This window comes from Vulpes vulpes, chromosome 12 (assembly GCF_048418805.1).
Source record: "Vulpes vulpes isolate BD-2025 chromosome 12, VulVul3, whole genome shotgun sequence".
In the NCBI taxonomy this organism is placed as follows: domain Eukaryota; kingdom Metazoa; phylum Chordata; class Mammalia; order Carnivora; family Canidae; genus Vulpes; species Vulpes vulpes.
This window is the reverse complement of record NC_132791.1, coordinates 116,120,736-116,134,759: the sequence shown is the minus strand read 5'-3', so window position 1 is coordinate 116,134,759 and position 14,024 is coordinate 116,120,736. Positions and strand designations below refer to the sequence as shown.

General features: G+C 53.6%; 1 protein-coding gene across 1 annotated transcript; it reads left to right on the top strand.

Moving 5' to 3' along the window:
* Positions 1–1,008: 1,008 nt before the first annotated feature.
* Positions 1,009–12,653, top strand: CXCR5 (C-X-C motif chemokine receptor 5). The gene is made up of 2 exons (XM_025998867.2): positions 1,009–1,133; positions 9,947–12,653. Exons 1-2 carry the CDS (start codon positions 1,077–1,079, stop codon positions 11,012–11,014), a joined length of 1,125 nt encoding a protein of 374 aa, XP_025854652.1. The 5' UTR covers positions 1,009–1,076; the 3' UTR covers positions 11,015–12,653.
* The last annotated feature ends 1,371 nt before the right edge of the window (positions 12,654–14,024 follow it).

The following is a 14,024-nucleotide window of genomic DNA, read 5'->3' as shown; positions in this document are numbered from 1 at the left end:
GGAGGGGACACCGATTGATGCCTTAAGGAAGGAGTCCTCCGATAGGACAGAGTTGAGGGGAAGGAGAGGGCTGCCTGTGCCCGCAGGAGTGGCAGCCTGGTGTAGTGGGGAAAACACTGACTGTACAGCCAGGGAAGCTAGCTTCGCCGCTGATCAGCCGCGGGCCCTGGGATGTTCCCCTCCCGTTCTGAGCCTCGGCATCCTCCCATGTAAGAATCTACTCCAGTTGGGTTGTCTCTGATGTTAATAATTAGATGCCAACCAAGTTCATTTGTAGCCAGAACATCATTCTTTTTGAGTCAGAGGATGACTCTGTGACTGCTTGTATTTTTGTGCTGGTAATTTGGGTAATTTCATTTTTGACTTCCAGTAATGTGTTAATGTTGTTCCCTTTGAAAATTTCTAACCTTTCTCTCCTGAACTTGAACTGGAAGGGGAAGGGGTTTTGCCCCTGCCTGGCCAAAAGTATGGTAGCAAGTAGGGTGACCAAGTGTCCCCATTTGCCTCGGAGTGAGGGGTTTCCCAGGACAAGGGACTTTCGGTCTGGGGCCAACAGGATGATTGGTCGCCCTAGTGGCAAGAAAGGTGAAGGATTGAAGGTGGCTTGGAGAAGAGGTCCTGGAAGGGCTCTGCTCCTGTTCCTTTTCTACATGGAGTTTCCCTTGTTGCCCTGCTGACTCGTGTGGTGGTTTTCATTATAAGATACAACTCCTTATTGGGAGGCCCAGGGAAGAGAGGTGAGGGACAGCCTTCACATCAGTCACAAGCCCCATTGAGACAACCATTGCCAGGAAAAAGGCTGATATGCTTGACTAGCACTGATGCTGTGGGGATTTTCCCTTTTTCTTATTTAAAAAAAAAAAAAAAAAAAAAAAAAAAAAAAAAACAGAAAAGACCCAGTGGAAAAAAAAGTGATGAGCTGTGAGGCAGACTGCGGGTCCTACGCAGCCCCAGGAGACAGTGCACAACTCATTTGTTTAAATTTGCAGCTGACGGCTGCCACCTCTCTATAGGCACCAGGCAGAGAGCCTCTCAACATCAGTCAGTGACCAGTCTGGTGACGTACGGCTACAAGCATGAACTACCCCCTAACCTTGGACATGGACCTTATGAACTACAATCTGGAGGACATGGTGAGTAGAGACAGATGGTCACTCAGGCCCTCCTGGAATTCTAAATATTTTGTGCCCAGGGTCCAGGGAAGAGGGGATAGCTGTGGAGTATCCTCCCGCTGTGGATTAGAAGAATCCAGGCAGGCCCAATGATTCTTGCCTTTTAGGACTGTATTTTCCCATTCCATGGAGGAAGCAGATAAGTAGAGCTGTTGCTTGAAACAGACATCTTTTTGGGGGGGATTGGAAGTATGGGTTCCGTTCCTGTATCCTCTCTGACTTGCTGTGTGACCTGGAACAGTCACTCTGCCTCTCCAGCCTTCAAAAGAAGATCCTCTGCTTATCTCTTAGGGCTGGAATAAAGGCGTGGGTGGGAAAGTGCGTTGGAGATTTTCTTACTATTGGGAACCTGCTCCAGTTTTTTATTCATCTCTTGCTGTATGATTATATCATCAGAGCACTACATTCTATGCTGGATGGAGAAGGTGAGGATTTGCTCCTGGCCCTCAAGTAGCTTACGGTCTACCCATGAAGGAAAAAAACTCCTCTTGCTAGAAGCTCTTAGACAATGACTATGTGCTAAACCAAGGAAGTGTGAGGACAGGTGGTCAGCAAGGGAGAAGACCACTTTGGGTCAGAGTCACAGGGCACGGGGATGCCAAGTTTGTGGGAGAACTCTGTGTTAATCCTAGAAATGTTTCAAAGCATGTTGTGGTTGCTCTCAAAAAACTGGAATCTCTAGAAATAAGGTATTCTTGGGTGGGCTAAGAAAATGGTCCCCAGCATCACACTGCCATCCACCCAAGTCCCTCCTATGAAGCAGTGACTTGGTTGTCACTGGGCTCCCAAAGGATGTGTGTAGGGAACAGCTCAAGCAGAGACCCTGGGGCTCCTGTGTACAGGGAGGAGGGACTGTTTATGAGGATCTTTGGGGGAAGTTCTTTCTTCTTTCTTCCTTTTCCTGCATGGCCAATGGTCTTCTAGGGAAGGGACTTATCTTTGAGCTGTACTCTGGCCTGGATCATAAAGGATCCAAATGCTTCTCCTATACCCACTAGCTCTCCTGACCCTAAACTCACCCTGAGATGCTCCCCTAACATCTTCTAGCTCCACCAAATTGAGTCTATACTAGAACTCTACCAACCATTTTCCCAGACTTGCTTGGAAAAGCCTGCTTCTCACTTTCCCAGATCCCAAAGCTTGGAACTCTAAGTGGAACATAGGGAGAAGGTGGAGGGAAGAGCTAAATATACAAAGTCTGGCCTCTCAGAGCCAAACTCCAGATAAAAGCAGAGTCAGAATCATCAGTCTAATCAGACCTGCCTTCCCTGCGAGACCTAATGCAAAATGAAAATGCCGGAACCCTTGTTCAAAAATTATTAAGAATTTCAAGATAGCAACAGCATAACACTAAACCAAGCATGGGGCTCTTCTAAGTGCAGGGTTGCGTGCCCTAAGAGTAATCACAGTCTGGACAATACTCTGACCAGGTTAAGACTCCACCATCCTGACAAGGCACCGTGCTCCCACCCTGGCCCCCAATCCTGGCCCCTGGCCTCACCTGATTAGGTTAGTGGGTGTTTTCCTCTGCCCACAGCTTCAAGCTGACCACGAACCCTGACCCAGTTGGATAACATAGTAACCAACCCAAGATCTGGCCCATCCCGGCTTCTGAGAAACCTCAAAAGTTTCCCCTAACTGCACGCCTCACTCCACTGCGTGACCTACTAGAGACAGGTGGTGGCAGAGGGCAGGGGACAATAGGGCATGTCCCATATATGAAAGAAAACCTATAGTCCAAGGAGAGAGAGACCTGGCTACTTGCTACGTGTCACAACTCAAATAAGTGGTCCTTGGGCCAGGCAACCCAGCACATCTGACCCCCTCGATCAGAGTCTAGTCAGGAGCCCAGGAGTACTGGAACCATCTAGGCTCTGGAGCTCTTCTTCAACCAGCTCCCAGTACCTCATCCTGCCTTCACTTCCTCCCTGTACACTCTCTAGGGCCATTGCCCCCTCAGGAACACAGACCCTCACCCTCCACCCTACCCACTCACAATAGGGCTATGGACGGTTTTGACAGCCACCTAGACAGTGTCTCACAGCACAGAGGCCCCATGATGGCGGAGTAGCAGAATGGTCTTGCACATAGTAGCTTCTTAATAAGTATTTTTGGACTTACGATGCATTGAAAGTCCCAGCTACCATTTGTCTCTGAAGTTAGTCTGGCTTCTGTGCCTTTTACTTCCTATTCCCTTTCCTGTCCTTGTCCAAACCAAGTACTAGTTCACTTTCCTAGAAGACTGGGTTCTACACTCTAAGGTTAAGTATTGAGGCCACAGCCCAGTGTTCCAGGAAGACAGGCCATCCTGTCTTCCACCTCTTGGATTCCAAGGTCAACTCTAGCCACTTAAAATGTCCATTTTTAAAAGATGAGCTGCTAATTCCCAAGAATGAAGGACCCAAGCAAAAAAATGCACAAAGCTAAGCACACCAGCATAAGGAGCTGGGTCCCTGGCGTGGGCATGCCAGGGACCCATTCTGCTAGGAAGGCAGATCTAGAGAGACCTAGAAAAGTCTCTGTCCACAGGAACCTGGATCTGGAAGTGCAGAGCCTCCTTTTGACAGCAAAGGGGCCTGGGCTGGGATACCTACAGGAGCTAGGCATAAACTCAGCCTCTAGCTCCATCCTGAGCACCAGCCAGGAGGGGAAGCTACTAGACAGGGCAAATCTGGTCCAGTCCCAGGACCTGGCTCCTCCAACCCCTCTCCTTCAGTAATGATCCCCCCAAAACCATTTCACTGTGATCAGAGCATCGCAGGCTATAAAACCTGTCCACATGTACCATCTCATTTCTTCAAGAAGAGGCAAGGAAGAGGAACCAAAACCGGGCTGTTTCTGGGCTCTGCCTTGGGGGAGGGGAGGAGCCCCCATCAAATAGGTAAAAAGTCCCAGAGGAATCCCAGGGGAGGAGGCCCCAACTGGGGGTGATCTGAGGGTTGAGAGATGAGGTAGAGATCCAGGACCAGCCCGGGGAGAGGTCAGTGTTGAGGTGAATCTGGGCTCAGGCATACAGACCCCAGTCTCCATCAGGAATTCTTGCCTTCCTTAAGGACACATATCCCACCCCACCCCCCCCCCCGGCAGAACGTTATAAAAGTGGCCACAGATTAGGCACTGAGAATCAAGAGACAAGAATGAGTAGTCTTCCAGAAATGATGGGACAAAATATTTCAAATAGGTGCTGACCCAGGCGACAGTTTCAAGAGTTTGCTGTACATATCTAGGGTACATGTCTGCCATCCCTCAGACTGTATGACTGTCCCCAAAGTGCTGACTTTGGGGTGCCAGGAGAGGACTCCCTTACACCTAAAGACTCAGTGCAAAAGTAGGAGTAGCTTAAAGTCCCCCCAAAACCACATCCGGAGCAGCACCATGTTCCTAATGGCCCAAACTCCAGGTAGAGGAAAGAGGAGCCTGGCAGGTTCACTCCTGAAGGGTAGAGAAGGGGCAAAGGGATGATGTGACAAGTGGCAAACCAGGGTCTCAGATGGTCTTTTGGGAGTGTGGACCCTCAAAAGGAAGAGCGGGATTAGGGACACAGACCCCTTTTGTGCCGTTAGCCCAGTCTCAATCTTCCAGATCTCCTCCCTCCTCAAGCCACTGAAGGATGGAAGGAGAGACACCAGGGCTGGTCCCACCCACAGCTCCTGACCCTTGGCTGGGACTATCCAGACAGGGACATGAAAGGAGATGGAACCCGTGTGTGCTCCCCAAGGCCAGAGCAGTGACCTGTATCTGTATGCAGGCGCCTTCCACAGCCATTAGGATTCAGGCCCCTGGAGTCCCAGGCTTCTGCCTGGATGAGCCACAGGCTCAGCAGCCCTGCCTTCTCCTGGGGGCTGAGCCCCAAGGTCAATCTGGGGCATTCTCTGGCTACAGGACAGACAAGCTAAGGGAACAAAGCTCCCACGCAGGTGCTGAGCTCCATGAAGATCATGCTGAGAATCAGCTCAGCCCTGGGCAGAGCATGACAGCCAGACAATCCAAGCATCTGCGAGCGCTGTGCGAGGGGCATTTGAGGGCAGGGCCCAGCCTCCTGTCCAGGGCAGGAGTCCCTTCCCGCACACTTGAGCTCACACAGTCCTTTTCCTCCCAGGGGCCCCAACCCACTGTTGGAGAGTGGTTCTGAGAGAAGGTTCTTTCTCCTTTGACTGAGACCCCGACTTCTGCACATTCCTCCCAGTCTGCCCTCTAGAGCTTCACACTAGAAGCCCGTCCTGCGCTCTTGCCCACGGCACTCTTCTAGTCCTCGAGGAAGGCAGTTCTCCTGGACTCGGGTCTTCTTCTGCCTAGACAGAGAAGTACCTGAGAACTTCCTCTCAGGGTGGGGATTTCCAGACCCCTCAGCAAACTGGTCACCCTTGTCCAGACCAAACAAACTAGGGTGGTGTCAGCTGCCCACCTACACCTTTCTGTTCACCTAGAAAAAGGTGACAGTATCCATCCTGGCAGCCACGTCACCCTGTTGACTCATCTGAAGCTTGCAATCAACAGATTCTCAGGTCTTTTTCTCATCAACTGTCGGGGTCGGTAAGCCAGGTCTTCCTTAACGTGTCCCCAGACAGTTGAAATTTTGAACGCGAGGCTAGATCTCTACATAGTTCCCGATCAATTCCATCTGGTCAGTTTGGGCCTTGAGTTTCTGGCTGTGGAGAACTCTGCATTGTCCGTAAGTGTCCCCCAGCCATGTCACCCAAGACAGGGTGGAAAGGATCAAGGAGGAGAGGGTCCAGGAGAGACCCCTGAGGAATGCCCCTGTCAGCCGCTGTCCCACCTGCTCACACAGACCCCGATCAGCTAATGTTTGCTGACCTTCACACTGGCCAGTGCAGGGCCGTAAGGCATTTGCACCCTGCCACCTCCCCATCCTCTTTCCTCCTCAATATCAGGACCCAGAAAGTTCTAACTCCTTCTCCTGCCGTATCCCCAGTGCTCACAGCAATCTTCTACCCCAATTCCTGGTTCAGGGCTCAGCTTCATCTCGCTCATAATGTTTGCTTGCCTTCTTTGGGGTACGAACCCCTGGCTTCTGTGCATGCTGTTGTCTGCTGGGTACCTGCCTAGGCATCATGCTGTCATGGTCTGACCTGGGCATGTGGCTGTGCCTATACATGGTGCACACTGCTGTCAGAGCATGTGTGTACGTGAGGGACCCTGGGTTCCTGCAGCTTTTGATGTGAAAGAATGAGTAAGCACTCGGCCAGGTTGTCTGCAGTGAGCTCCCTCCAGGTGTGAGCCTTCCCTTTTGCGCCCTACTCCCCACTATGTAGGATTCATGATCCCTCAACTTCTCACCAGACCAGAACCAATCTTGCTTCACTGTCTCTCTCCACGGTTTGGGGAGGGGAGAGGGTGTCTGACTCCCCAGGTGTGGGAAGTGGCTTTAACATGTAACACTCCTGAGCCTCCAAAATGTCTGTTTGACACCTCCTACTGAGACATACTAACAACTCCCAGCACCCTTCAAACCAGCTTCTTCCGTGTTCCCCTCCCTACCTGAGCATTTTGCCAAACAAATACTCCTTGGTGGGGAGGAAAAGAGAGTTTTCCCTCAATTGTCTTCTAAACCTGGGTTCTTGGGAGATAGAGCTTCAAGGGTCCTAGGGGCACATCCCACTGTGCTGACTTTACATGCGCAGTAGACCAATCAGCCTGGGTGCTTTAGAGGGTAAGGACTTGAGTAGTTCTCATAGACCCAGATAGGCTGGCTGTACCCAAGCCCTCCAAGGGGCAGCCAGGCTCCCCCAGAGGCAGGAGTCCGGCCTCACTGATGACCCCAGGCCCCACATCACTTTGCCTTGGCTCTGAATTGCTTTGCTCTGCATGGAGACTACACACCGTTTCCCCATTTGCCTCCTGCTGAATTCCAACATGAGTCAAATGATTGTAGTCAATGACAAGATTGAAAATACCTCCCAATATGGAGAGGGAACCTAAGACATGCTCTAGGCTGTCAAGGGCATTGGGAGAAGACCCGAACCAAAGAAGGAGAAAAGGAGTGTCTGAGTTGAGTCCCCACAGTAGCACAGAGGGACTTGTCTACAGTGTCAGAATACAGGGGCACGTGGCCATCTCTGGGAAACTGCCCTCAGAGCAGTTGGGCACACATCTGTCAAATGTCTATCATGTATGAAACACATGGGCTCATAAGGGGGACACAGAAGGTTTGCCTTCAGGAGCTCGCCATCTAGTGAGGAGATGCACATGCCAATGCCCAGCGCTGTAATAAAGACACACAGAACATAAGAAGAGAATCTAATCCCCTCCCAAGCTTAGGACAGCGGCAGGGAGGTGGGGTGGACTGGAACCCCGAAGGAAGCATGGGCATTAGCTAGGCAATCACGGGGAGAAAGGGGTGCTCTGCACAGGCAGTGAGAGCAAGTATTCAGAGATGGGGATGCATCGGGGTGTTGGGAGCAGGCAGCCAGTGGAATGATGAACCTCGAACACAGGGTGCCTACAGCAATATGATAGAAGATGAAGTTTGAAAAGTTAGGAGGAATATCTCATAGGCATTTCAAGCCCCCACAGGGGAGCGCAGATCTCACCCTGCAAGTTTATGGTTTTCGAATGAAAGCAGAGTTGTTTATCTTAAACAAGAGCTTATGTGCAAAATACCACATGTGGCAAGAGTGGAGAAGTCTCGTTTGAAGGCAAGGAGAGGAGCTGAGGCCTCAGGAAACCCTGCGAAGAGAGTCCAGGGGATCGTGCTGTGTGGAGTGCCCCGCAATCAGGTCTGAAATGTGGCAGCGTGTGTTAGCCATCTTTCTCTAAGAGAACACGTGGGTGAACCTTTCTTTCCGAGCACCACATTGTATTCCATTGTGTGAATGCACTGGGGTTGGCTTACTCCAATCTTCTGTTGATTAATTTTATCACTTGCCTCCTCTTGTAAATTGGCTTTGCTATTAAGTGTGAAATGAGGTTAAAAAAAAAAAAAAAAAAAAGAAAAAAAATGGGATCCCTGGGTGGCGCAGCGGTTTAGCGCCTGTCTTTGGCCCAGGGCGCGATCCTGGAGACCCGGGATCGAATCCCACATCGGGCTCCCGGTGCATGGAGCCTGCTTCTCCCTCTGCCTGTGTCTCTGCCTCTCTCTCTCTCTCTCTCTCTCTCTCACTCACTGTGTGCCTATCATAAATAAATAAAAATTTAAAAAAAAAAAAGTGTGAAATGAGGGCGGTGGAGATAAAGATGCTTACAGGTGATGGGGAACCAGTGAAGGACTTCACGCAGGACACTGATGGGATCTGTGGGTTGTAAAATCCATGTGAGGGGCACGGACAAAGGGAGAGAAGTTTCTGGAATGGGTCCATGCAGAGACAGTAGTCCTGGGCAATAGAGCGAAGGAGGCTGGACTGAGGCCGTGGTGGAGGGTCGCTGGGGTGGAGGGAGGCAGATGGCTCTGCCATCGCACAAATGTATCCTCCACCCCCTTTTTCCAGACCCTCTCACACCAGGGTCCAGAAAGAAAGGCACAGGTTAGGGAATGGGTCTGCCCACCGAGAGTGAGCGTGTAACCCACAACTGGGGCCCCTGGATGGCTGTGCAACCACCGCCTATTTGTGCAAGACCACTCATCCTCCTGGAAGAAGGGCAGCGTGAGACCAACTAGAGCTTCTGTGCAGAGTACCCTCTCCTAGCCTCTCCCTCCCTGGAGCTCATCATTTATAGAACAATTTTTTTCAGCCCACAGAAGTTGGTTATAATTGGTTTTGAAACCATGGGGAGGGGTCTGGTTGGGGTGGGGGAGAACAGGGCTGGGAAGTGAGGAGGAGCAGGTGCATGACAGCTGTGAGTGAAAGGTATGAAAACAGACACCATATCTTCCTTTGCGGTTAGCTGGGTAAACAACCTGAGCGCTGGTGGGGAGAGGTGGGGCACGGAGGGGAGGAGGAGGAGGAGGAGGAGGAGGAGGAGGCTGGGGAGGAGGAGCTTCCGGAGACAAGTGGGCACAGCACCTTCTCGTGGAAGAGCACCACCCCTTCCTCACTTGCTTCTGAAGCTGAGAAGGAAGCAGAAGAGGGAGTTGGCTCGCGATGAGAAGGAGCAGGGAGGGAAGCCCAGGCAGTGCTGCGTAGTAGTGGTGGGAGTATGCTCTGGAGGTAGAGCAACGTGGGTTCAAACACACTTGAAATTTAGCAAGACACATTGGTCAGATAGAAATATTGCAGATCCGAGCTCATTGCTCAGATTAAACCAAACTATTAAGGCTATTAAGGTCTGCAGCGATAACCAAGACATTCAGGAATGGAGAGACACCTCAAGAGGAAGCCAGGAGGCCATCCACCGGCAGCTCCCCCCTCAGCAGGAGCTTAGGTTTTAGTGCCCACTGCTCTGTTCAGAACTAGAACAGATGGCTCCTTGCCCCCACCAGATCCGTTCCCAAAACTGAAGCTCTGGTTCCCACCCATGAGCCCACAGCCTTCCATATCGGGGGACACAAGGTAACTTACAGGTGCACAGCCCTTCAGAGGAGCCCCTCCCTACCCTACACACCATGTCTCTCTTCCATCTTTGTCACTACCCTGTGAGGCATTAGTCCCTTTCACAGACAAAAACTGAAAGTTGGAAAAGGCAAAGTGATTTGTTCATGGACATGCAAGAGCAGATGGGGACTTGGTAGGCAGGAGGTGTTGGGAGTACAGGGGCAAGAGCAGCATGTGGGGTGGTGGGGGGGGGGGATCAGAGAAATCTACAGGGGGAGTCAGGGTCCCTGGTGAGGGAGAGGCGGGTCCTCAGCCCCCCACCCTGCTGTCTCCTCGCCCCTGCAGTACAAGGAACTAGGCAACTACAGCGACAGCACCGAGAGCCCTGTGGTGGAAAATCACCTCTGCTCCATGGTGGAGGGGCCCCTCCTGGCCTCCTTCAAGGCTGTGTTCATGCCAGTGGCCTATGGCTTCATCTTCCTCCTGGGTATGATGGGCAACATCCTGGTGCTGGTGATCCTGGAGCGGCATCGGCAGACACGCAGCTCCACGGAGACCTTCCTGTTCCACCTGGCGGTGGCCGACCTCCTACTGGTCTTCATCCTGCCTTTTGCTGTGGTCGAGGGTTCCTTGGGCTGGCTCCTGGGCACTTTCCTCTGCAAAACTGTGATCGCTCTGCACAAGGTCAACTTCTACTGCAGCAGCCTACTCCTGGCCTGCATCGCCGTGGACCGCTACCTGGCCATCGTCCACGCCGTCCACGCCTACCGCCACCGCCGCCTCCTCTCCATCCACATCACCTGTGCCACCATCTGGCTGGTGAGCTGCCTCTTTGCCTTGCCGGAGATCCTCTTCGCCAAAGTCAGCCAACCCCATCACAACGACTCTCTGCCGCGCTGCACCTTCTCCCAGGAGAACCGGGCTGAAACCAATGCCTGGTTCACCTCCCGCTTCCTCTACCATCTGGGAGGATTCCTGCTGCCGATGCTGGTGATGGGTTGGTGCTACATAGGGGTGGTGCACAGGCTGTGCCAGGCCCAGCGGCGCCCTCAGAGGCAGAAGGCAGTCAGGGTGGCCATCCTGGTGACGAGCGTCTTCTTTCTGTGTTGGTCACCCTACCACGTTGTCATCTTCCTGGACACTCTGGTGAGGCTGAAGACCGTGGGCTATGGCTGTGAGCTGAATGGCTACCTCTCTGTGGCCATCACCATGAGTGAGTTCCTGGGCCTGGCCCACTGCTGTCTCAATCCCATGCTCTACACCTTCGCAGGCGTGAAGTTCCGTAGTGACCTGTCTCGCCTTCTGACCAAGCTGGGCTGTGCTGGCCCTGCGTCCCTTTGCCAGTTACTCCCTAGTTGGCGCAAGAGCAGTCTCTCCGAGTCAGAGAATGCCACCTCCCTCACCACCTTCTAGGTTGCAGCTCCCTTTGTTTCTGCTTCCCTTGGGGGATGCGGAGTTGCTGGAACCCCTTGCAACAGGAGCTGGGATCCTAAGAGTTCACCTTTGCCGGTGTCCTCATCTGGGGCAGCTGGAGCCAAGCCTTCTTTCCAGGACATCCCTGCTGGCTCTTCTTCCAGCCCCAGGGCTAAGCTGTACTCCACGGAGGGGAAGCAGCCGAAAGGCAAAGCAAAGGATGCCTATGCCCATCTGTATCCCCTTCCTTCGTCTTAACTTTCCGAAGCTCAAGAGACAACTTTCACTTCTGCTCTTGCCAATTGGGAAAGTCAGTTGCCTCCCAGAACACGCTCCATCATCTTAAGGACCACGGATCTCCACAACTACCCACCTTTCCTCTCACCCCACCTGCTGAAAGAAGCTAGAGGCTGAGCTCCAGGGTTTAAGATGGAGGTCGAGGCTGAGCAGAGGCCAGATGGCAAAAGAATGCGGCCTTAACGTCCAGTCCCTAACAAACACAGACATCCTGCCAGGCTACCGGCCCTGCAGCATCTTGACTAAGCAGGAAGCTTCAACTGACCCGATCCAGGAAGCTGCTCCTGGCTCCAACCAAAGTGGCACCACGCCAGCCTCAGGTCACTGAGCCCTGGGAGGTCTGCAGACAGAGGGCAGACTCCAGGTCCCTTCAGAGACCAGCCAGCATCCTAGGGAAGGACTAAGGTCAAGCCAGCAGAGAGAAGCCACCGAAAGAAAAGATTCTGCTTCCTCGGCCCCAAGGAGGGGCAGGTAGAGATCAAACCCAGCTGCGTTCTCTGCCGAGGGTGGAGCGGTCCCAGTATGGGCCAGGGGCAGTCGGGTTCTGGTAGATCTGGGCACTGATGTGGAAGGAGGCAGACTGTTCCTTCTCACCCCCCCTCTGCAAGCCACACAACTGGGAGAAACTTGGGCAGCAGAGGGACCCTGATCACACAAAGGGAGCACTTTGCCGAGAGTCAGAGCAGAGCTGGAGACCCCAGAGAATGGCAGACTGGAAAGGGCCTCTGGGAGTTATCTCATTCAGCCCCCCCGCCCCCACCTGCCGTCCGGGCCTCCGCAGGAGCCACGAGACATCCCCACAGGCCAGGCAGGGTGAGAAGCAGGGAAGTCCCCGAGCCCCAGGAAGCCGAGCCCTGCCCCTGAGAGGATACTGCTCAGATGGAACCAGAGGAAGCCGCTCCGTGCCTGCCTGCCTGCCTGCCCCAGAGGGCTCACCCCCTCCTCCGCAGCCCCTGCTCTGGCGAGGGTGGGATGTCCGGGACCCCTGCACTTGCTGAGGGCACATCTGGGATGCCCCGTCCCACTCAGGGAGGCCAGCCAAGCCCCCCGGGAGACCCCCATGGTGGAAATCAGAGCTGTGATCCGGGGGGACTGTCTTCACCGTGGAACACCGGGAGAGCCCTGCTGCCCCCACCCCCGCCTTGTCCTCCCAGCGCCCAATGGTGAGCTGGGCAGTGGAGAAGCCAGACACCGAAGCAAAAAGGCAAGACATTGGATTTTAAATTTTCTCTTTTTAATAAAAAGGCACCTATAAAACAGGTCAATACAGTACAGGCAGCACAGAGACCCCCGAAACAAGCCTAAAAATCGTTTCAAAATAAAAACCAAGAAGATGTCTTCACATATTGTATTTATATATTTATATTTATATATATATATTTATATAATGGTACAAAATGGCTGGGGGTATGGCCATGGATGGAGGGAATTAGGCTGGCCTGTGGAGTTCACCTTGGAAAGCTAGTCTGGTGGCGGAGTTGGGACAAGAGGAGGATGAGGAGGGCACTGGGCCCTTTGCGGTCTGACCCCTCTCTCCTCTGGGCAGGAAACACTTAGAATCAGATTGGGGAGTCTTGGGTCAGGGGTAGGGGGGGCTCACGGGCCCGGGGCCCAGGTTCAGGCAGGGTGGGCAAAGCGCCTGGCAGGATGGAAGGCAGGTGGCCCCCAAACACAGGTACGGGGCCCTGGCCCCAGGCCCCAGGGAGGTGCCGGAGAGGCGGGAGCCTGCAGCCAGTCAGCCCCAGAGGAAGCGCTTGACCTGGCTGCCGGCGGATTCTGAGGACAGCACCAGACCGGGAAAAGTGGGGCAAATTCCCTTTGTATCACAGCTGCCAATGCAAGGCCAGACCCTGCAGATCAGGAAGGCTGGGGATGGGGCCATGGCAAAGACACCTTATCTAAGGATGGCCTTTGGCCCTGGAGGCAGGGGACCAAAGGCCAGGGAACTGCCAACTCACAAGGCAGGAAAGGAAGTGAGAAAAGGAGAAGTGTTTTACTCCTGGGGCCAAGGGGGCAAAACACTGAGTCTGTATGGCTTCAGCTCTGACCAGAGGCAGGTGGGGAGTTCTGGGAAAGAGCACGGGACTGAGGGGGAGGCAGTGGCTGTGCCTGGGCGGGCACCAAGCCCTGAGCCCTGGGGCAGAGGGACCTTGCGGGTGAGCGGGCAGGCGGAGAGGAGGCCTTAGGATGCCCCCTGCTTCTCTATCACTTTCTCTAATCCATCCTCAAAGGGTGGAGGCTGAAGGGAGACAGAGCTACTCAGCTGAACCCTTTTGCTCCCACCTTTGGTGAGAAGTGGGTGGCAGCTGCTGGAAAAGGCAGGGCCCGGGGGTTACCTGGCCAGGGGGTGCTGCAACAGGCACAGGACGGTCTGGACCGCCATGCCGCTCCTCTGTGGCTCCACTCAAGGGGCCACACAGCCTCCACCTCTTCCTCCTTTCCTTCATCCCAGGCTGGGCACGAAGGACTTCAAGTTCTGGCTAAGGTGTAGCAGCAGGGGACGCCAGACATCCACAGCTGGGAAGCCAGGGCCCCCGGGTCACCTGTGTGGGGCAAACATCCGTGCCCAAGCACACATTCTCCTGAATCATTCAGCAGCAGACAGGCTGCCGCTCTGGGGGGGGGGGGGGGGGGTGTCTCAGCCTGGATGGGGCTCTCCATGAAGCCTAGGTGGTCTGACCTCAGTTTAGGCATGGGGTATCTGTCGTTTCAT